The sequence below is a fragment of the Eublepharis macularius genome, chromosome 14 (genome assembly GCF_028583425.1).
Source record: "Eublepharis macularius isolate TG4126 chromosome 14, MPM_Emac_v1.0, whole genome shotgun sequence".
In the NCBI taxonomy this organism is placed as follows: domain Eukaryota; kingdom Metazoa; phylum Chordata; class Lepidosauria; order Squamata; family Eublepharidae; genus Eublepharis; species Eublepharis macularius.
The window spans coordinates 65356661-65378622 of record NC_072803.1 but is presented as its reverse complement, the minus strand read 5'-3'; the positions used below and the strand labels follow the sequence as shown (position 1 = coordinate 65378622).

At 49.3% G+C, this 21962-nt stretch overlaps 1 protein-coding gene across 2 annotated transcripts in view; it reads left to right on the top strand.

Annotated features, from left to right (window-relative positions):
* The window catches only part of SARDH (sarcosine dehydrogenase), a 112682-nt gene that overhangs the window by 64454 nt on the left and 26266 nt on the right, over positions 1-21962 (top strand). For both annotated transcript variants that reach the window (XM_054997417.1, XM_054997418.1), the window contains exons 11-16: positions 6340-6481; positions 9556-9639; positions 11107-11220; positions 13248-13386; positions 15330-15443; positions 20366-20513. In XM_054997417.1, coding sequence (XP_054853392.1) covers positions 6340-6481; positions 9556-9639; positions 11107-11220; positions 13248-13386; positions 15330-15443; positions 20366-20513 — 741 coding nt within the window. The remainder of the gene's footprint in view (positions 1-6339; positions 6482-9555; positions 9640-11106; positions 11221-13247; positions 13387-15329; positions 15444-20365; positions 20514-21962) is intronic.

Sequence of the window (21962 nt, the reverse complement as noted above, 5' to 3'; positions counted from 1 at the left end):
GCAGAGATCATAGCTGCAGCGACTGTGGAGCCGGTGTTTGCTGTCACGCTGTTTGGCCGGCTGTGGGCTTAGCTGCCTCTGCCTGCTTCTTCCCCAGCTTCTTCACTCCATCAGCATCCTGTCTCTTCTCTGGGCTGGGTAAGGCAGTGGGCATCGGGGTTGGCAGCCGATGGTGGGCCTGGCCGGGCTCTTGGGGGAGGCGGCGCTGGGCCAGGCCGAAGTCCGGAGTGGCCATGGTCTGCTCTGGATAGGTGTGCTAGCCCTGGTGGGTTAAAGATCCTGTGAGTTGCAGATAATGCCTGAACTTGTTACTCTGCCAAGCAAGTTGATGGTTCAGCATAAATAAGTAGAAGGGCAACCTAGCCAGTTTAAGAAAGAGGAGTGATTCATACCAGGAACTGTAGGTTGGCAGCTGAATATCCTTGCCACACTTTCAGTGACATGGAATTGAACTGTGACCTGAGTGCCTATTGACACAATCTCTGGCCACCTTGGCCTGTGGATGAACCTGTCCAGCCCACCTCTTTGCCATGTCAGTTTGGTTGTGTGAATGATCCCCCACCTGTGCCACAACCTTTACCATCTGCAAGAACTGTCTGAACTGGCCTTTGCCAGCTGAAATACCTGCAACTTTTAGGCCTTGCTCAGTATTCCAGACTAGGATTATACCTGCAGGTTTCTTATGCCAGACGATCATTGTCAAATGTGGATTTCTAGCAGCTGATGGATTTTTCTGCAACTGCAGGTCTGGTTTGTCGGCAGCTATTTCCCTGTCTGAGGGGCTGGGAATTGATTGCACTTAATAGCCACCATTAATTTACATGTCAGCCCGGTCTCATTGCTTTCCTTCTGCTTCTGTGTGATCAGCGTGGGTCAGGGGCAAAGCAGGACTGCAGCTATGCAGTAATTGCGTTTGGGGGTGTTAAAGGGTGGAGGTGACGTGATTTCCATTTTTGCTGTGATTGATACACTTAAGTTAATAATTGTGCTGATAATTTTGATAGGGAGTAAGCACAGAAGGAAAGGTGTCCCTCCTTTCTGGCTTTGGGGGCTGGTGAGCCAAAATTTGCCAATGCAGTTACTTCCAGAGGAGACCAAATGCACAGTGGGGCAGTCGCCGCAGATGTAGGATCTGAGGTACCATTAAGATGAGTATTTGGGGAGGTAATCAGTTGCAGCCCACAAAGTGCAATCCACCAGGATGTTCTCCTGCACAAGTTTCATTGGAATGAGCACCACAAGAACCCAGCAAATCCCAGTCAGACCTGAGCCAGGGAAGTTCCTGGCAGAGTATGCCCCACCTGGGAGTGGCGAAACGTCGTTTGGACTTTCTGTGACAGGCACCAAAAGAGTTAGTCTTGAGCTAGACAATCCTTGCATTTTGCTGCTTCTTTTTTGATCCTCTTCTATGAGAACGTTGTCTCTGAGGATAAAAGAACAAACTGCCCTATCAGGCAAGACAGCAGGATCTAGGCCAGGGGTGGCCAAACTTGCTTAACTTAAGAGCCACATAGAATAAACGTCAGATGTTTGGGAGCCGCAAGACATGGTGCATTGAGGTGACTTCAGATGAAGAGGTGGGTTTGGGGGAGTGTCCTGAAAGTGACATCACAGGAAAGGGTGCAGTTTTGGTGCAGTATGACATCATCAGAAGGGGTGGAGCTTGGGGAGATTCATCAGCTGACCTTTGACTTGGAAGTGACAATCCTTGCTAGGCTTCACCCCCAAAGTCCCCAGATATTTTCTGAGTCAGACCTGGCAACTCCAACATTTTTACTGAAAACATGAAAGACATGGAAAGAAGGAAGGAAGGAAAAAAGGAAAAGGGAGGGAAAGACATGGAAAGAGAGAAGGAAAGAAGGGAGGAAGGGAAATAAACTCAACTAAAATGAAATGTATGGCCATGGCGATACTCAGAGACCACTGGGAGCCACACAATATGTCTGGAAGAGCCACATGTGGCTCCCGAGCCACAGTTTAGCCACCCCTGATCTAGGCCAATTCCGGTGCTGGGACTTGCCCCAGTATGGCTGTTTCCCATCCTACTCTGATAACATCCATTATTAGCAATCGAACAGGTCCCGTGATGAATGCGGCTTCTTCATGGTCCACAGTTTCAGCTACAGTGGTTTCTGTGCTTGATAGAATTGATAAAACGTTGCTTAGGTGGCTTCTGGGTTGTTCCAGCCATCTCCCTGGGCAGCCTGTTATGTGTGTTTCATTGCCAGTGCAGCCCGGATTGCTCAAGCAGCAGCTCATGGATCTGATTATTGAATGTGACATTCCAGCTCACAGTCAGAAGACTGTCTGCAAAGGGAAAGAGGTCGGAGAGGAATGTGGCAGGCAAGGGGGCATCCACATGCTTTGGCTTGATTCTGGTTACTTCCAGCTGTTCAGACAAACTTGCTCTTCCAAACCCTGGCCTTTGCACTAGTTGTGTTAATTGTGTGGGAGAGGAAATGATCACTCATTGTTAGTGATGTCACAAGCACTAGCCAGTTGCTTTAAAACAATTGCTAGGGACAGGGCTGGTTCCAAGTTTGGGGGGTCCTAGACACAGAGTGTCCAGGCCCCCCCCTCTCCTAACCACCACCCGGCCTTCTTCTCTTTCCCTCCCAGCCTGTGCCCCGCACCTGCACTCAAGTGCTCTCACCACCAGGCTCACAGACACCTGCACTGCCCACAGCCTTTTCCCTGGCTGGGCAGGGTGGTGTGTGCAGCTGGAAGTGATGTTTCCATGGGGGCCAGAAGTGATGCTGCTGCTGTGAACCACCTGCATGCCCTTCCCTGGTGGGCAGCATGTTCAGCTGGGAACACAGGGAGCAAGGGCAAAGTGCTTGAGAGCGGTGGGGGGAAAGGGCGCATGAGTGGGCAGAGGAGGGCAAATGTAGGCAGTGGTAGGCGGCTGTGGTTCCCTGGCAGCTACCGTGCCTCAGAGTTTGCTGATGCCAGCCTTGGCGAGTGACTTCCTTGCCATATCAGTCTCGTTCTTGTTCTGTGGTGCCTCCAGTTTCAAAGGAGACACGTGAGCTGCCCCTGACCCCAGCCTTGCTGCCTGTGCTCTCTCTCTCTCTCCCTCTCTCCCTCTCTCTCTCCCTCTCTCTCTCTCTCTCTCTCTCTCTCTCTCTCTCTCTCTCTCTCTCGTGAATTCTTGGGGGCTCGGCTTTGGACGGGAGCCCACAGAAATTCTTGGAGACCAGCATTCTTGCTGGCCAGAGCTGAAAAATGTGGGAGGAAGCCCCTTTGGCAAGCGGAAGAACATTGTGTGTGACTTGGAGTTCTCCATTCATCATCCCAAGAAGAACATGTTGCTGCACAGGCAGATTCCTGGCAAGAATTTTTTCTGTTGCATAGGCAGAAAAAGTTTCTTTCAACCACATTTAAAATCCTTCGTGTGTTAATTTATATTTTAGTCTGGAACACTGGGCAGAAATGTTTAAAAATGTACTTGGCTTTCTACCTCTGATTTTCATAGGTTTGGCATTTGCACAAAAAGCTGCTTCATCTGTCCCAAGACCGGCCTGACTTCCTGAAACAAGGGTCATAATTTTTTTTTAAATGCGTGTTCGTGTTTTTTAAGGGCTCAGTCCTCCATAATAGAGAAACTTGTTTTGGACAGAGTAAGTACATCCACATATATATTTCTGAAGACAGTTAAAACTCCTGGACAGATCCTGCCTTGAGTTTCACACCTGGGGCCCTGCTCTTGTTGTCTCCCAGGGAACAGCTTCTACCCAGTGTGGACATGGAGCATGCTCCTTTCCTGGGTCATCACATTCTCACAGTCATTCACAGCAGGTTCTTCATGCAGGCTGAGAGCCAGACCTCTGCTTTTCTGTAGTGTTGCAAATTGACACATCAGTAACTCAAATACTGGTTTTTTAAATTAAATGGCCTATGGCTGCCTTACACTGAATCAGACCATTGGTCCGTCAAGGTCAGTATTGTCTACCAGACTGGCAGTGGCTCTCACATTGCCCGCCACCTGGTCCTTTTAGTTGGAGAGGCCAGGGATCGAACCTGGGACTCTGTATGCCAAGCCATGGCTTTCCCTGTTTATACATCATTCTGTCACATTATAAAATTTAACTTAGAGCCAAACTAGAAGAGACACCTGACATGCCTGACAAGTTTTCGCGGGAAATGTAGTGAGAAAGAACCTCTGCCGGGGACAAGAGGGAGAATCCCCCCCCTCCCTGGCAGAGGTCCTTTCTCTTGGCACCTCGTCTAGTCCGCTCAGCTCCCTCTCGCTGCTGCCAGCACGCTCGGCTCCCGAGTGCATTTAGGGGAGCCAATGTTGCCAGCAGCTCCCTCCCCCTCTCACCGCCACCAAGGGAGCAAGGGGAGTGCGGCTTCCTCTTGCTGCTGTCAGTGCACCCCCCTTGCTCCCCTAAATGCATTCAGGAGCTCAGCGCGCTGGCAGCGGCGAGAGGGAGCTGAGTGGACTAGATGAGACACCTAGAGAAAGGACCTCTGCCAGGGAGAGGGGGGATTCTCCCTCTTCTCCCTGGCAGAGGTTCTTTCTCACTACATTTCCCATGGAAACTTGCGGGAAACTGACACGTATTCTCCACGAGTCAGGCATCTCTTCTAATTTGGCTCTCAGTCACAAAACTGCTCATGAAACAAAGATATGATGTGTTGGTGATGATATAGATACTAACCGGTTGGTGCTGTCTGTGGCTGGTTTTAGTACTTTCAGATTTAAATACTAAGAAAAATGGTAGGATCGCTTTTTACCCCCCAGAGCTTATCCCAGGAGAGAAAATGGTATGACGGATTAAAGTTGGAGTATGTGTGTGTGCGCTCCTAACCACCCGTGTGACGTGTCTCTTTGTCTTTCTACATGGAAAGAGAAGACACCTCTTACTCTGTGTCTTAAGGAACTGGGGGAATAAAGTTTTGTCACTGAAACTCAAAACATAATTTATTTTAATTCCCTGTCATACTTGTGGGAAGGAAACCGCCTGTTCCCGAGCAGCAGTCAGGGAGGCTCTTCTGTGTCAAAACCTGCTGACAGGTTCTTTTGTTCTGATGCTGCAAGATTCTTCACTGCAACTGCGTCTTCACACTGTGTGTGTGTGTGTGAGCATGCCTGTCATCATTAAGGCTCAGCCTGGAAATCTTTGCTGAAAAATACTCTCTTGTGTTTACTGCCCTACCTACCCCAAAGTGGCAGTTGGCTTGTGTTGGGGAACTGGGTCCTGCTTGCTTCAGCCAGTCTCCCTCCCTGCCCTTATCCCCGGAGCCTGCCTCCCAGGACACCCGAATCCCAGCTCCCCCCACTGCCTTCCTCCCTCTCTCCCCCCTCCTTAAATGGATCTGCCAGTTGCATGAGGCTTCTGGGTTGCCTTGATGGACATCTTGTTGGGAATTAGCAAGTGTTCTTCATTCAGTCATGAAAGTGTTAGACTGTTACTTTGATACTGAGAGCCAAGCTACAAGTGACTTTTTCACATGGAGAACACTTGATTGTTTTCACAAGTTTTCCTGGGAACTGAAGTCCGAGTGTCCTTCCCCTCTCTGTTAGAATCGCTGCCTGAAGAGCCAGAGAAAGCCGGTGGCAGCAGCAGCTTTTGCAAATCGTTCCTCTAGTCACAAGCCTGCTGCTCTGGAGTAAGCTGCCGTGTCGGGGAAGCTCCCTGGGAGCAGGACACCCAGGGAGAAAATAGCAGCTGCCAACCCCCAAACGATCATTGAGAGCCCTCTTGTCCAGCAGGATTGTGACTGGAGGAACGATTTACAAAAGCTGCTGCCACCACCAGCTTTCCCTGGCTCTTCAGGCAGCAATTCTAACAGAGAGGGGAAGGACACTCAGACTTCAGTTCCCAGGAAAACTTGCGAAAACAATCAAGGGTTCTCCACGTGAAAAAAGTCACTTGTAGCTTGGCTCTTAGTAAATTAACTTAGTTAGTTAGCATAGGACCGTTTAGCTGTCCAGTGAAGTTCCTGCCATAGAAAGGGGAGTCCTTATGCTTAATGAAGAAAATGTGGGATTCTCTATTGGACAACCAGTTTATTTGGGTGGGGGGTGGCAATTAGCTGGAAACATATACTGAGGTTTATTGCTTTTTGTTTGGACTAACTCTGTGCCTCTCTTACTGGCAAGATGTAGCCAAGCTAGATAGCTCTTCTTTATTTTCTACCAATGCAACCTTTTTTTACCCTGTTATGTAGTAAAGTATTTTATGGAGCTAAAAATGGGAGTGGCTCTTATTATGTCCATTGTGTAGTTCTGCACTCTGCTAACTAATAACCAACACATCTCTCCCTAGACACTTTGAGGTGCACCACTGTGACTCTTGCCCTGGTTATTTTGGTTTTCTTTCTGTCTTTCAGGAGATTTCACCACTCCCTCACTGGAAACAATCGCTGGATCCAAGAGCGGAGCCACGAGTCATACGCCAAGAACTACTCTGTCGTCTTCCCTTATGATGAGCCCCTGGCAGGCCGCAACCTAAGGAAGGACCCCCTGCATGAGGTAAGAGCTCAGCTTTCTGTGGAGAACTTCTGAAGCGGCAGGGGCACGTGGGGAAAACCAAGTGGCTACAGACACAGCCTAGTCACCCAATCAGTTTGCTGCTTCAGTCCAGGAACCTAAGTTTTCAGCCAGGAAGCACCGGGTCCGAGGTTGGGATTTTGCCCAAAGGTCCACCTGGGACTGAGCATACTCAGGCCACGGAGCCCTCCTCAGCACCACCACCACCACCACCACAGGGTTGTGAAACAACATCTGGTCTTGGAATGGGCTGGCAGTCTGAAGCCTCTGGCTGGGCCAGGCCAGGAATGCCAACAGGGAGTGGCGCCTTTTGCCCTGAACATGGCCCATTGTCTGGTGGCCTCGCTGCTTCCAGCTCAGGCCACTAAGATGAGGACTGGGAGGTCTAGATTCAGGTACAGCCACTCGTGGCCTAATCCAGATGGCCACCTCTGTCGCTTCCACCATCTGTTGCTCCTGTCTGGAGAAAACACCCTCTCTTCCTTTGAGAGGCTTAATGCAGACTTTGTCTCACAGCTCACACTGCAGTGCTCTTTTACAATACTCTGCACATGCTCAGAGGTATTCTTTTCTAGTACGACTTCTAGAGATACATGTCAGTGTTCCCTCCCCCTCAAAACTAAAGTTTTCTGTTTCAGACCGAGCCCCTCTCCCCATCCTGATATTGTTGAAGAGAACATTCTTAGATAAAATATGGATGTGCAGGTTTAAAAATGTGAGGGAGACACTCAAGACCAAATGCATCCTCTTGCAACTGAAGGGCCTGATCCAGAGGGCAGTGAAGCTGGGCATTTGCAGCCCCCAGTCTCCATCCATGAATGCTGCTTTTCTCTGAGCCAAGGAGGCTGATGGGAGGGTGGAACGTGACAGAATTCTGGGGTTGGCCCTCCCTGCCTTACCTTCCCCAGGTGCCCCCCCCCCCACATCCTGGAACTAAGCTGGCGGTGCCTTCTCCAGCCCTAGCTGTAGGTTGCAGTGGATGGTGATGGTAAAAGATCAATCCTGTCAAGAAGCCGGATCTGCATTAATAGCCCCAGGGGGGCTGCTGGCCGCTTAGGAGGCTCATTTGCCAAGCTGTCAGAGCTGGTCTGTAATCCTTCTGGAATGCAGTGCCGGCTTTGAATTCGGCCTCCTCCTTGAAAGAATATGAAAGCAGAGGAAAAGCATGGAAGAATTAAAAGCTAGCACTGAGCTGAAACAGTGGAGGGCATTTCACGAACACTCACCCTTTGCAAAATTAATATGCATACCCGTTTGAGTGATTGCACCCCATTAGGAAATGTTGCAAGAGGATGGGGGCGGGGGGCGGGGCGGGTTGAATGAACACATTCCTGTCGTCAAGGCAACTGGGTCAAAACTCTCTGGTTGTGATCCAGTCATACCAAGTTTGCTACTTCGAAGGAGAACATACATAGAGATATGCCTCTGGCCATACATCCCAATGCATATCCCAGCGACAATCATGCTACCTGAATAAGCACAGTTCGCATGCAAAGGGACATCTCCAGGGGACCCTTGTCCCTAGCTAATCATAGGTAGCTGTGTATATTGGGGGCTATTTTGCTGTGAAAGTGTTGCCGTACAACACTGATTGGCAATTAAACTGTCAGTGCAGTTGCCACAATGAAGCATAACAAGAAATGTTGTCTGGGTTGCCCAGCCAATCAGAACGAGAGCAACAGGACTGGAGAGTCTGATGTCATTCCATACTCAAAGCTGATTGGTGTTGAGCTCTCATAATGTTCACTGTGTGTTCCCTGATTGACTGAGTCCAAGCAGTCCTTCGTGGGGGAGGAATGGCACCCAAGTGGCAGCAGGTGGAAGAAGAATAACAGCAAACTTCTTTGAAAAAATGCACAGAAAAGTGGAAGGTTGGAGTTTTCTTTGCAGATACTTTTGACTTCACCCCTTCACAGTAACATCAGTTTTTATCATACCTGTAATCTGCCTTGAGTCCCAGTGAGAAAGATGGACTATAAATAAAAATAAATTTCACATCAAAAAATTAAACCTACTGATCACTCTCCCTCTCTTTGTCCAGTTCTGGATCAGAACCCCTAGGCCACAGTGAGACCTCTCTGATAAGGTCCGAGTCGAGTAGCACCTTAAAGACCCACAAGATTTCCAGGATATAAGCTTTTGAGAGTCAAACCTTCCTTCATCATATATATATATATATATCTGACAAAGGGTGGTTGACTCTTGAAAGCCTACACCCTGGAAACTTCTCTAGTAGTTATTGAGGAAGGTCGTTGGGCCTCTTCGCATAATACCGAGGGGCATATCTGATTTTGTTATTCAAGGTCAACTCAACGATGAGCCTGAGCCAGCCCTGGCTCCTGAGAGTGGCTGGTCTAGTTTGTGCTTCTCTTCAATGCTCTGCAGATGGCAACTGAACATTCAACGGCTAGCAGCCAAATCTATAAATAGATTCCAGTGTAGGATTGCCAACCTCCAAGAGATCTCTGAAATTATAACTGATCTCTGAACTGCAGAGAAAATGGCTGCTTTGAAGATTGGACTGTATGGCATTGTACTTCATCTTCCCCAGGCTCCACCCCCAAATCTCCAGGAATTTCCTGATCCATAGTTGACATCCCTACTCCAGTGTTAAGTGTTGAACTGGAGCTGAGAGGGAAATGGAAGTTCTCTCAGAAGGAGGCCCATGAGGTGTGGACGTCATGGCTGGATTGTGCAGTCACTAAGTGATGGCTGCGCTTGCATGGTCCAGCCTTGCATGTGGGAGGCAGCTGCTTGCAGACAGGAGCACGCTGCCACTTGTTGTTCTCTGGTGGTGAAGCTGATCTTGTGGCCTCTGGCCGCTGTGGCAGGTCCATAGCTAAGTGCTTGCATAGTGTCGATGCCTCCCAGTGGCCCTTGGTCAGGGTCTTCCTCACTCCTCCACCCTGAGTGCCTTCAGTGTTGTTGCATTTCACACATTGGTTTGAACGAAGGAACCCGTTACTTGGCTGCAGGCTTCTAGTTGGAAAGGGACATCGGTCTCCCATTCTGTCAATTCTCTTTTCTCCCTCCCTTCCACTTCTTCCATCCCACAGGAGCTTCTTCAGCAAGGCTGTGTCTTTCAGGAGAGACACGGGTGGGAGAGGCCAGGCTGGTTCAATCCAGAGGGTGAAGCACAGGTAAGGACCAGGGAAGGGCATGTGCTGGGCAGGGGCCAGGCCAAACATGACCAGTTATAGAAAGCGAAAACCAGGTCTCACTCTGTGCTTTTTCTGCGCTTATTTTCTGGAATGTCCTTGCCTGTAATCTTCACTCTCTCAACTTTCTCACTTGTACCTGAGAAAGGTCTCTGTGGCCGTTCAGTCCTTGGGCTTTTCTTCCTTGCTGCCGCCTACAGCATCTAATGTCGTGCCGCCTCTCTTTAAAGCTGCTTTTCCAGGCCAGCTTCTTATATTAGCCCCTTCCTGCTAAGTGCGCCTGAAACACTGCCAGTGGTTGCACAGACGCGGTGCCGTCCCCCCTTCCCCTGGCAATCCCCAAATAGGTCATAAATTCCTTGATGCAGGGGCCTCCCCTTTGTTTCCTTTAAGCCTGACCCTGTGAAATACCAGGTAGAAGGGCACTTCTGAATTATCGGGAATAAGTAATCCTGGCATGTGGATCCTGGACCAAAATTTGTGCCTGAAAGTTGGAGTCTCATTTTCGGGCTTCGTTTGGACCTGGCCAGGATCTCCTCCTATTTATGTGTGATGCCTTTTTCAAAGCGCCTTTTTTATCCAGACCAAGCCTAAAAATCCCTCCTTTTTTAAGCCCTGTAAACGTATGTCTGGGCATAAAATCAACTGATTTCTTATCTCTGAGTTGTTCAAACACTTGGACTAGCACGGAGTGTATGCCTGCAGCAGAACGGAGGGGCGAAAGGGACTGCCTCACTTCAGGCTTCAGGTGGAGGGGGTTGCACTTTTACTTCTTCTGTGATGTTAAACACCCCCACAAGCAGAAGACCAGCCAGGCATGTAAAGGGCTACGCTAGAACTGGTTTTCTTACAGTGCAAGCTTTTGCTTGCAGGGAGTTTTTAAAGTTGGGCATGGCTTCAAACATAGTGTTGCCCACTTGTGCCCAGAAATAAACCCCACTCCAGATTCCCAGCACCCCATTGCCACCTTTTCATTACATGTGTAGACCCAGGCAGGAGGTGTGAACTGGCTTCCTGGAAAGCTTGAGATGACATTGTAAGGGAGCTCTGTGTAGAAGTTCTATCTGCCGTGTTAAACTGATGCTGGCTTATCCTCACATGCAAAACATTGCATGAAACTGCAGTCTGGATGGATGAGCGTATGTGAATCAGCCTTTATTAGTCCCAGAGTGCAACGGTTGGTAGTGATGAATGAGCCGCCCAGCAGTTATCTGGCCCACAGCTTCCAATTTCCCTCTGCAAAACACATTCCGAGGGCAAAATTCTTGCAGGTGGGTGAGGGCTGTGGCTGGCTTTCTGCATGCTGACCTGCAGCCCAGAATATGCCCCTAAATTGTCTGTATTGCAGAGTTCTTTGAGAGACATCCCAGGCCTTGGGGGGTCAGAAGGGCTCCGCCAAGGAAGAAATGTTCCATTCTTCACTTCTTACTGTCACCATTTCTGATGCAGGTTCTAGATTATGACTATTATGGGGCATATGGCCATAAACCTCATGATGACTATGCTTATAACCAGCTGCTGTCGGATGAGTACACTTTTGATTTCCCCCGTCATCACAAAATTGTGAGTACAACGAACTCTGAGAATGAAAGGAGAGACTCACCAGCAGCCAGCCAAATTATTTGGGCCCCTCCATAAGTGCCACAAGGAGTGCCCTGAGAGGCCAGAGTGTGGCTGGCATGCAGCAGAATGGAGGTGGGCCAGCTGCTTCAAGGGGCAGAGGGAGGATGAGCGTCTGCATGATTGCATCTGCATAACCCCGTCTTCTGCAACTGGAAAACGAGCACAGGAGGGAGAGGGCTGGGCTGGTTTTCCTGGCAGGGAGTAGGAAGCCACTTGGTGTGGAGGGAGTGGGTGGTCAGTGACACGAGCCCTCTCCCCAAGTCCCTGTTACAGCCAGAAAATACACCCCACCCCCAATCACTCAAGTGCTGCCTGTGGGCACGGCCAGGGTTAATCTGACCGAGGACCTAAGTGGAATGAATGCTAAATTCATCAAACAATGCACAATGAAACAAATAAGTGTTAATAAATATAAAGTGCTCCTGTGCTAATAATATGTCAGATGTGCCCTGCTTATCTGCCATGTGTGCCTATTATACTCTGTATTGTATTCTGAGCCTCTGAGAATGTGTAAAGAAATATCTATGTAGCTGTCTGTGTAGCTGTGAAGCGCTTATCTTGCAGGTGGCTACTTTCACTTTCTCGACTGGTCTGGGAAAGTGTCCTTGAAGTGCCAGTATAATACATTGCAACTGGCCAATGATTGAATTGTTTCATGAATTGTTTTGCCATCTTCTGGGCATGGAGCAGGGGGGTCACTGGGGGTGTGGGGAGGGGTGGTAGTTGTGAATTTCCTGCATTGTGCAGAGGTTGGACTAGATGACCCTAGAGGTGCCTTCTGTGATTCTATGATATTTAATTGCCATATTTTTAGACTGTATCTTTTATATTTGCATTGCATACTAGCATGGTTTGGATATTTATGATGTATTCATGATTAAATGGTTGATGCATTATTAGCATGGGAGCACTTTATATTTATTAAAACTTGTTTATCAGCTTCATTGTGTATTGTTTGACGAATTTAGCATTCATTCCAATTAGGTCCTTGGTGGCGTTTCCCCTTTGTTTGTAATTTGGTCTCTTACCGAGGTTGCCTCTCTTTTTTTCGTTGCTTAGCCAGGGTTAATCTGAGGCAGGGGCGGTCTGTATTCCGTTCAGCCCAGAGCCTGTTCGTGATGCCCAGCCCTTCCCGTATGCCAGAGGATGCATTGCTCTCTGCCTGCCCACTACAGGGCACGTTGTCTGTTGCAGCGGACAGTGGCTCCTCATGGTGTCAGAAAGAGATGCCAGAGGTTGCAGGTGGCTAAAGACACCAGGAAGGCGAACAGGAGTGAGCACTGCGGTGCCTTCTGCATAGAGGAAGCTGGGAAGAGACCAAGATACGATGTTCCCATAAAGCTCTGGATTCCTCCTTTGAAGTTCTGCTTTTCTCGAAGTGTCAAATGCCTGAGGAGGGCAATGGCCAGAAGCCCAGCAGTGAAGTTTTGTGCTTTGAAGCTGGGAACCTAAAAGGAGTACTTGATGCTGCTGTGTTTGGCTTTCAGATGTGGAACTGCAGCTTTAGGTTTGCATAGCTGGCTAAGGTCAGAGAGTGAGACAAAGGCTATAAAACTGTGGTCCTCACATGCAGGGAGCAAGCGAGGAGAGCTGAGGACTGAAAATGGGGGACCCCTTGACTGTTCTTTGCTAAATCAAGGACAGTTTTGCTTTTGAGAGATGAAGGGGTGGGAGGGTGGGGACAAGACTGAACGTGATGAGTTATAAATGTCCATGGCAGGACTTCCAGGGGAGGAGCCGTGTTGGTGGTTACACTTGAAAGAGTGTTCCAAGGAAAGCCTTCTTTTTTTCAAAGAAGTAATAAAAAGCTCTAGCATGAATCACGGACCTTTTATCTCTTTTGCCTGCCTGCAGCTGCCTTCACATGGACGACTCCTTGAAAGTGATTTCTTTGTTCCTCTCTGTGTGATCAAGAGGACTGTAGCATGCCCCCTTCACTCCTCTATGTCTGTCTTTTGAATTTTTAGATCAGGAATGAGTGCTTAACCTGCCGAAATGCACTGGCTGTATTCAACATGTCTTACTTCGGCAAATTTTACCTTGTTGGCCCTGAGGCTACGAAAGCGGCCAACTGGCTATTTACGGCTGATGTTAGAAAGCCCGCAGGTACTATCACAAACTAGTTATTTTCAGCAACACTAGTGTGGCAGTGCCAATTTTGTTGACACTTACTGCTGGACTGAGTGCATAGTCCCCTCCCAGACAATTATATGTTGAGCCAGATGTCATGCCCCTCACTCTTGGTGCCAGCTTAAAACACAGGCTGGCCACTTCCCTGGCTACAGAGGATGGGAAACGCTAGAAGGATCGCAATGGCTCTTTTTTTAATTTGCTGCTCTTAGGCTAGCATATCACAGCTTCCTTGACCTCCCCCATTTAAACACCCTTCAAGGACCTCCAGCCAACAGGTGATGGGTGAGTGGGCAGTCCCTGAACATGCAAAGCTGCCGGATTCAGAATTGGACCGTGAGTCCATCTAGCTCTGTGTTCTCCCTTCTGACTAGCAGTGGCTTTCCAGAGTTTTCCCCATGACCTGAGATCCTTTCAGGGACTGAAACAGAGACCCGCATGCAAAACCAGGGCTTTGCTGCTGTGCTGTGGGACCACTACAGTGGCACACACCTCACTGTTGCACGTGAGAATCTGGAAAGGGGCCAGTCCCTGCCTATCATGGCTTCCTCACCACTGCCATCATCAAATCCCTTTGTGCATTAAAAATAGATGGACAGTTGCAGAGTGAATGCGCACACACACACACACACACACACACACACACACACACACTTCCTCCTGAGGGTGAAGCCAGATGCAGCATTCTCGATCACAGCCTCCATGGGCTTTTGGACCATGCCTTGTTAAGCAAGAGGGTGGGGTGGGGGTGGGGGTCTGGAGCCACGCGACTGTCAGTCCAGTCACCCTCAGCACCCAGAATTCAGCTTTGGGTCTACTGACGAGCCCTGGCAGCTTAAAAGCAGGAATCACCACTTGATTGGTCATTATGCTGGAGCTCCCTAAACTGGAGCTCCCACCGTAAGCAGGAGTCTGCGTCTTTGTCTGTGCTGTTATAGGAAGGGACAGAAAGAAGGCAACTCAGAGGAACAAGGGGATGAAGCCGGGAAAAGGGAGCACTGGGGGCTTTTTCAAAAACAGTGATACGGAAGAAATGTGAGCACACAGTGTGGTGTTGTGGTTAGTAGTGTTGGACTAGGATCTGGGAGACCCAGGTTTGAACCCCCACTTTGCCAAGCAAGATGACTGCGTGACCTTGGACCAGACACACACTTTCAGCCTAATCCACCTCACAGGTTTGTTGTGAGAATAAAACAGAGGAGAGGAGAATGATGTAAGCTATTTTGGGTCCCCATTGGGGGAAAAGGTGGGGTATAAAAGACATATATGACATTAAAAACTTGCCTTGCCCTTACGGATGCTTTGTGAGTTGCATGTGAGCCAAGCTCTGTGCCCCGCCCCTCAGGCTGCCTGATTTTTATTGAACAGCGGCAACATACCTTTATTATATGTCCATTGGTCACTTTTCTGAAAACATGAACAAATACTTTAAAAGGTGTTGTAAAATTATTCTAGGAATTGAACGGACGGGAAGGGGACACCCCTGTTGGTGACACTGTTGATGCTGCCAACCAGTAGTCAGTCTCAGGGTTTTGCCAGCACACTTGAAACTTGCAGAACTCTGCGCATGTGTGCATGTGCACTCATGCATGGGGCTGTTTGGGTTTTGGTTTTTCCCCCCAATACCTACTATAGATGAGATGATTGCAGATGTGTATCCCAGAGAACCTGCTTTCCAGCCAGTGGAGCTGGAGATCTTGCCACAGGGGCAATATTTTGTTGCCTTCACCCTCCACTTCTTGAGATATCACCTTGTTCAGGCTAATTCTCATGATACATCTGAGCTTAGAGGAGATGGGTGAGGGGTTTGGATGATTCAGAACACTCTTGACGGAACATTTCCATTTTAAAAGAGTGCCATTCTTACCAATGATGGAATGATATGCTCTTTCCTCCCTCTGGGGCCTCCCTGTTTGCAGGGGCAACTGTCTACACATGCATGCTAAATGAACGCGGGGGAGTTGAAAGTGACCTGACTGTCAGTCCAATAGAGCCCAGCAGCCTGGATTCAGCACTGGCACCAGCCTTTGAAGGTAAGAGCACCCCCTCCCACGATTGCTGGTTTTTTCCAATATTATGTACATGGCAGCTGCTTTAATTTCTAGACTGAGTCCTTTGAGCGAAGGGCCGCATCCAGACTGGAGCTGATGCTGAAGATGGGTAACACCAGCAGTTTCTTGAAATCAAAAAGTGCTGGTAACTGGTGGGGGCTCAACCTAGGCCATGCAACAGGGCCCACTACTTTTTGGCAGGTCTGGAGCTGTGTGGTTTTGATGGGTCTGGAGTCAGAGCAACTTATGTGTGTGTGCAGGAACTGGTGCATTGCCGAAGATGGGAGGTGTTCCAGGCTATGGTTATGTCTGAGGCCTCCTTTTCTCCTGGTCTTGCCCTGGCTCAAAGTGGTTCCAGACAATCCACTCTGGCCTTGCACCCCAAAGAGGCCGTTTTCGAATGGGCAGTTAAAGCACAACCTGCCTCCACCAGGGCCTATTGATCTTGAGATTGTCCTCTTTAATGTTTGGATAGGAAATGGGCGGCTGTTGGTGCTGGCGTGAACTGTGATTTCATTACCTCTGACTAGACATGTGAGCAGTCATTACCCCCTCCCCAAGCCTCTATCTATCAGCTGCTATAACTCAATTAATGCTCCCTCTTGGAGAGGCTTGCAAACTAGCCAGGTGCTGATTGAGTTTGTTGCAGCCTTGCTGCTGAAGCAGCTCTGGAGGCAGACCGTGACCTCTCCCGCCGCCTGTGTTTGCCCTAATCAAGGACAATTGGGAAGAAAAAAGAGGCATTCTGGCAGCCAGTGGGTTTGTGCAATTGCTTGTACAGTGCCAGGTGGCTGGAGGGGATTTTTCTTCATCTCACATATGAAATGTCCTGCTGGATCAGACCCAAGGTCCAAGTTCACAAGCAGGGCCTGTGTCATTCTCGGGCAGTCAGGTCCCTCAAGCCCTCCACAGTTAACATGCAGGTGTTCCAGCTGAAGCAGCTTTATTGAGATCCAGACAGTTCAGGATGTTCACACAAAGGCGGCATTTGGCAGAAGTGACAATTCAAACAAAGGCATTACCAATTATAGGGAAACTTCCTGCCCTTCGGGGTCCGTTGACATTCTGGCGCGAAACTCCAAAGAAGTTATGTGGGAACGGATTAGTTTAGACTAAATGAAGTACAAAGTGAAAATATCCCAGTCTCTGGGAAAAGACACAACGTTCGCTGCTAGCAGCTCGCCTTCAAGGACACTTGCTGGAAAAGTGAAAGTACATATTTCAACAGATAACAGAGAGGCCCCACTGGTTCTCCTGCATTTTGCGTCAGCAGTTAAGACGCTCTCAGATGACATATGCAGTATACAGAACATAACGTTGGCAAGCAGTTATGATCAGCACTAAATGCACAAATTCAATAATGGCAGGTATGCTGGCACACATGACCGCCTGAAGGCAACTACTCAGCCTGCTCGTCTACCAGGAAACAGAGCTCTGAAATGCCTCTGGCCGCGTGTAAGCCCCACCTATGGGATGCCTCTGGCTCCAAGAATCCAGTCGGGCCCCCTCTTGGGGGTTGTTTCTCAGCGCATCTCCTCCTGGCCCCTGTGGCTACTGGGGCATGTTGGCACATGGCTAAGGGCCAAAGCAGAAGTGATGCAGGCAGATCCATGATTGGACCTTCCTGACATTTTTAAATTGTAAATTTCACCGATGAGGGACAAAGGGGCTTTAATTCCTACGGTTTTGCTGGTTGAATCTGGCCCTGGTTTTGAATCTGGAAGGGAAGGACAGGCAGGGAGTCTCTCTGTTTATTCTTTCTAAAGCTAACAGCAGTGTGGGTGAGTTTGTCTGAATTGCTGAAATGGCACTATTCCACACACCCCCTCCCTTCACCACTGCAGCCACAGTCCAAATCCACGATTTTCACAGCTGCTATTTCCATTTTTTAAATACAGGGAAGGATCTCCCTTTGTGGATCCCCCAGTTCCCAATGGTTGGGCTCTAATGGACCACTGGGGGGCTGTTTTTGCCCCCTGCCTTGCTATGCTGGCTAAGGGCACTGATGGACCACTCTTGCTTCCCAAGTTTATCCAGGCCTTTACAAAGGCAGCTCCCTTCTGCCATTTCATCCAAGGGCAAAGTAGAGTTCCATGAGTCAATTGGGAGAAAAACAAAGTTACCTTTTTCAGTTCTTTCCAAATCTTAAACTTCTTCCCTCCAGAATATTCCCCAAAGTTTGAGCTTCAGATTTTCCAGAAAAAAACACAAGGCTTGAACGAACGAACGAACGAACGAACGAACGAACGAACGAACGAACACACACACACACACACACACACACACACACACCAGCCCGTGCAAGCATTTAATGGCCAGAGTTAAGAAAGCAGTTATTTTAGGGGCCAAAGCGAAGTAGACTGGGATGCTGTTATGTTTGACATGGAATGAGAGGCTTTCTGGTGGCCACATGTATGATGATGACAACAGAGTATTAGGACATGGTCCTTCTGCCGCAGCATCTTCAATGTTTTCAGACCCCAGGCCCTATCTGAAGGGGTGGGAGCCTGTTTGAATCAGTTAGCATGTCTTTCTACTTATTCCTGCTTGTTTTTCTCTGAGAAGTCCTACCCTGCAGGCTACCCGGCTTATTTCTTTCTCCCCAAGCAATTCTGGGAGCTGTTCTAGTACGCGTGGGGAGAGGGAGCTCTCTTACCAAATTCTTAGAATTCTATACTATATTACAATTCTCAGGATTGTGTTGGGCAGCCAAGAAAGTGGTATAGAGCTGAAATAGTTGTGTAGTGCAGACATACCTTCATTCTTTCTCCTTTTCTCTCCCCCTTTTAAAGCAAATGTTTGTCCTGTCTCAGGATGTCCAGAGCTTAACAGAATGGGCATCCTGCCCCGAGGAGATGCCCCCGTTATCCCAGCATGCCCCGGGAGCCTCCAGGACCAGGAGGGGGCAACACGTGCCGGGAAACACCTCCTCCCTGGGAGGGATCACCGGAGTGCGGCGCGTGCCCATAGGGGGGAGTTCGCATACAGCCTTGCTCAGGGCCCCATACAGTGACCTGCTGCTCCCCAAGAATGTGACAAATCCAGGCTGAAGCCATACCAGGAAGTGGAGCTTTTGCTTGGCAGCCCAGGTTTCCCATCTCATTGTCCTACTTGTGAGGCAGAACCCCTGACTTAACTATGACCAGGAAAGGAGCTGTAAAGTGTCTCATTAGTGCCTGGATGCTGCTGGAGCATCTCACTATAGAACAGCTCCTGTCTTTGCCCCTCTGCTGCCCTGGTTATTGTGCCAGGTGCCTGCTTCTGGCCCTGGCAGGACACCCTTAGATCCTTTGCTTTGCTCTGCTCATAAGGTGGCAAATCCAAGGCACCAGTTTTTGGTAGAAAGGGAGGATGTTGTGATGCTTCTGAAGCTGGCTAGGTGTACCTGTGGTCCCAGTCCACTAAGTCCAATACTGTAGAGGCAAGCAAAGAGAAGCAGGTGGAGCCATCACTGTTCCCAAACTGCATTGCTTCCTGCTCTTGACTGAACTGGGTGATTAGAGAATGTAGAGCTGAAGGGGGGTGTTGTGCCTTGAACCTGACCTACGCTCACAGGGCACTGCTTTGGGAGTTGGAGCAGGCTTGTGGCTGCCCTGGAAGAGGCCAGTGGGGCAGGACCCACAAATCCAGATGTGTGATGTCCAGCCCCAGATGTGCCAGCAGAGAGGTGTGTTCTGGTTCAAGAGGGAGCAGAAGTGGGCCAGTCACTGGGAAGGGAGGAGGCAGTGCCAGGGAGCTCAGCTGAAATGCAGCAAGGGAAGGGGGCCAAGGAAAGGGAGGCTGGCAGAGGAGGGTATAAGTGGGTGGGAGAAGAAGGGAGGTGTAGGCAAACAGACTCAAAGGAGGAAATGGAGAAGAAAAGGAGAACCAGCTGGGGAGAGATGATGGGGACGGGGTGGAAGCATCAGGAGGGCCACAGCCCTCTGTGGAGGAGGAAGGCTTGGGTGGCACTCGCCTCCAGTCTCGAGTTGTGGATGTGTCACTGGGCCACCAATGCAAAAAACATTGGGGACATTCCTGGAGTATCCTGAGTTGTAAATGAAAGGTGGGTTTCATTGTGACACTCCCCCCCCCCGCCCCCGGAAGGGCTCACAGGTGCATACGGTAAGGATCTGCCAAGAATCTTCCCCAAAGACTCCTCCCTTGGTTTAGAAAAGCTTTATTGGAGAGTCCTAGTATCGTGATCTTACGAAGGCCATTGTCAGGAATGAAGCACAGTCACATTTCATAAGCATATATCATTCACAGGCTAACATTCCCCCTGCCCCTTTCTAGAGGCTGGCTGCTATCTACACAAAGGAGGACAGAGTTCAAAGTTCTTTCCCAGCAGCTGGAAACTAGCATAGTCGAAGAGGGATAACTTTAGACAGACTTCACATCCTGGGAGAGTTGAGATCCACAGCTGGAACAGATGAGCGTAACATCACAACCTCCAGCTTCTCTCCCCACCACCCCCAGGTGTGGCAAGATGTAAGGATCTGCCATCATCTTCACACATACAGCCCTGTTGGGTGTCCCCTGAAACAGAGAGCAACGTGGAGTCTCTCATGGGTTGCTGTGACTCCAGCACAGCTGGGGGGGGGGGGGCTCAGTGCTGTTGAAGCTCCAGGACATGTTTGCATCTGGATCCTGCTGATCAGGGCAGGCAGGCAGCCAAGTGGTGGTAGGTCACCCCTGCTCTTTGGTCAGAGGTGTAGATTGCCTTTGTAGACACTGCTTCAATTTATCTATCGTGGCCTCTAACAGCAACGCCTAGAGTCATTTCCTAGACAGCGAGGAACCTCTCTAGCTTCTAGGGCTCTGCCCAGGGTGCACCCTCCAGACCTGCGTGTGTGTGTGTTTGGGGAGTGTGCACCCCACAGAAGTTTGGCAAATGCCTGCGTAACAGTCAATATCCTTTGCAGGAGATGGCTACTACCTCGCTATTGGAGGGGCTGTGGCCCAACAGAACTGGTCTCACATCACCAGGACACTGCAGGACCAGAAGTTTCGGTGCCGGTTGATTGACCAATCAGAAGAGCTTGGGATGATCAGCATTCAAGGGCCATCTAGGTAGGGGAGCAGGTGGAAGGAGTCTGACTTCCGTTTTCCCCATCTTTGGCGAAATCAGGGTGTGGGTGGTATTTGTGAGGTCACAAGAGGTCACTAAATTTTGCCTAAAAACAAAATACAAGGGAGCATCTGGAGATTTCTATAGGCATTTGGAGGGAAGTTGAAAAGATTTCTATGAGTTTAAAGACGTTTCTCCAGGAGGGTTTTGTGAGGCGTTTTAGGATGCATGACGCTGTGTGTCTTACTGCTGAAAAGTGCAGCAGTGTTTGACAGCAGGATGCCTCATGCAAGTGCTGCTGCATTTGAGAGCCATTTCACAACGTTGGGAATTTGCTTTGAAGCATCAGCTGCTGCAGGGCCCTGTCAACAACATGATGAGTGCGGGAGCAAGGCTGAAAGGGAACGGAAGAGGATGCTGTCCGGTTTTGCCCTGCAGAAAATAAATAGCACCTAGCTGTGCTGTGGGCACCCCAGGCTAGCCCAATCTTGTCGAAGCTTGGGTCAGTACTTAGATGGGAGACCACCAATAATAACAACATAATAATAACACTTGATTTATATACTGCCCTTCAGGACAACTTAACATCCACTCAGAGCAGTTTATAAAGTGTGTTATTATCTCCACAACAATCACAATTGTAACACAGGCCTCCCATTCCCCTGGTGGGAGCAGGGGACCCCCTGGTGCCAGCCTCTGTCCCCTGCCACCACCAGCAGGCGATAATAATAATAACAATAAGAACATTCGATTTATAGGCCGCCCTTCAGGACAACTTAACACCCACTCAGAGCAGTTCACAATGTATGTTGTCATTGTCCCCACAAGAAACACCCTGTGAGGTAGGTGGGGCTGAGAGAGCTCCGAGAAGCTGCGACTGACCCAAGGTCACCCAGCTGGCTTCAAGTGGAGGAGTGGGGAATCAAACCTGGTTCTCCAGATTAGAGTTCCGCACTCTTAACCACTACACCAAGGAAATCCAGAGTTGTTCCACAGAAGTAGGCAATGGCACACCACCTCTAGATGCCTCTTGCCTTGAAAACCTCGTAAGGGGTTGCGATAAGTCAGCTGTGAATTGACTGCAATTTAAAAGCAGACAGAGCTGACCTCTGGAGCATCTCAGATTATTGCTGTGGAAATGACAACGAATAATTGTACCCATGACTGCTGGCATAACTACTGGCAGTCACAGTGGTGTGATCTAGGATTGCACATGCTGTCTCACTTCACAGTCCTCCAGATGGCCCGTATTTCTGATCAGTTCATTGGTTCCACACACTCCGTGCCTGTTGATGCAAGTAACTCATTGGGCCCTTGGCTTTAAAAAAAGGGGGGGACACTCTTTCTCTTGGGGTGATAACATTTATATAGTTATGACTAGGTTGAGGCAGGATCCACCAGAGATCCTCTTGGCTTTGTTCATAACCTTCAGTGTCCAGACCTGATGTTAT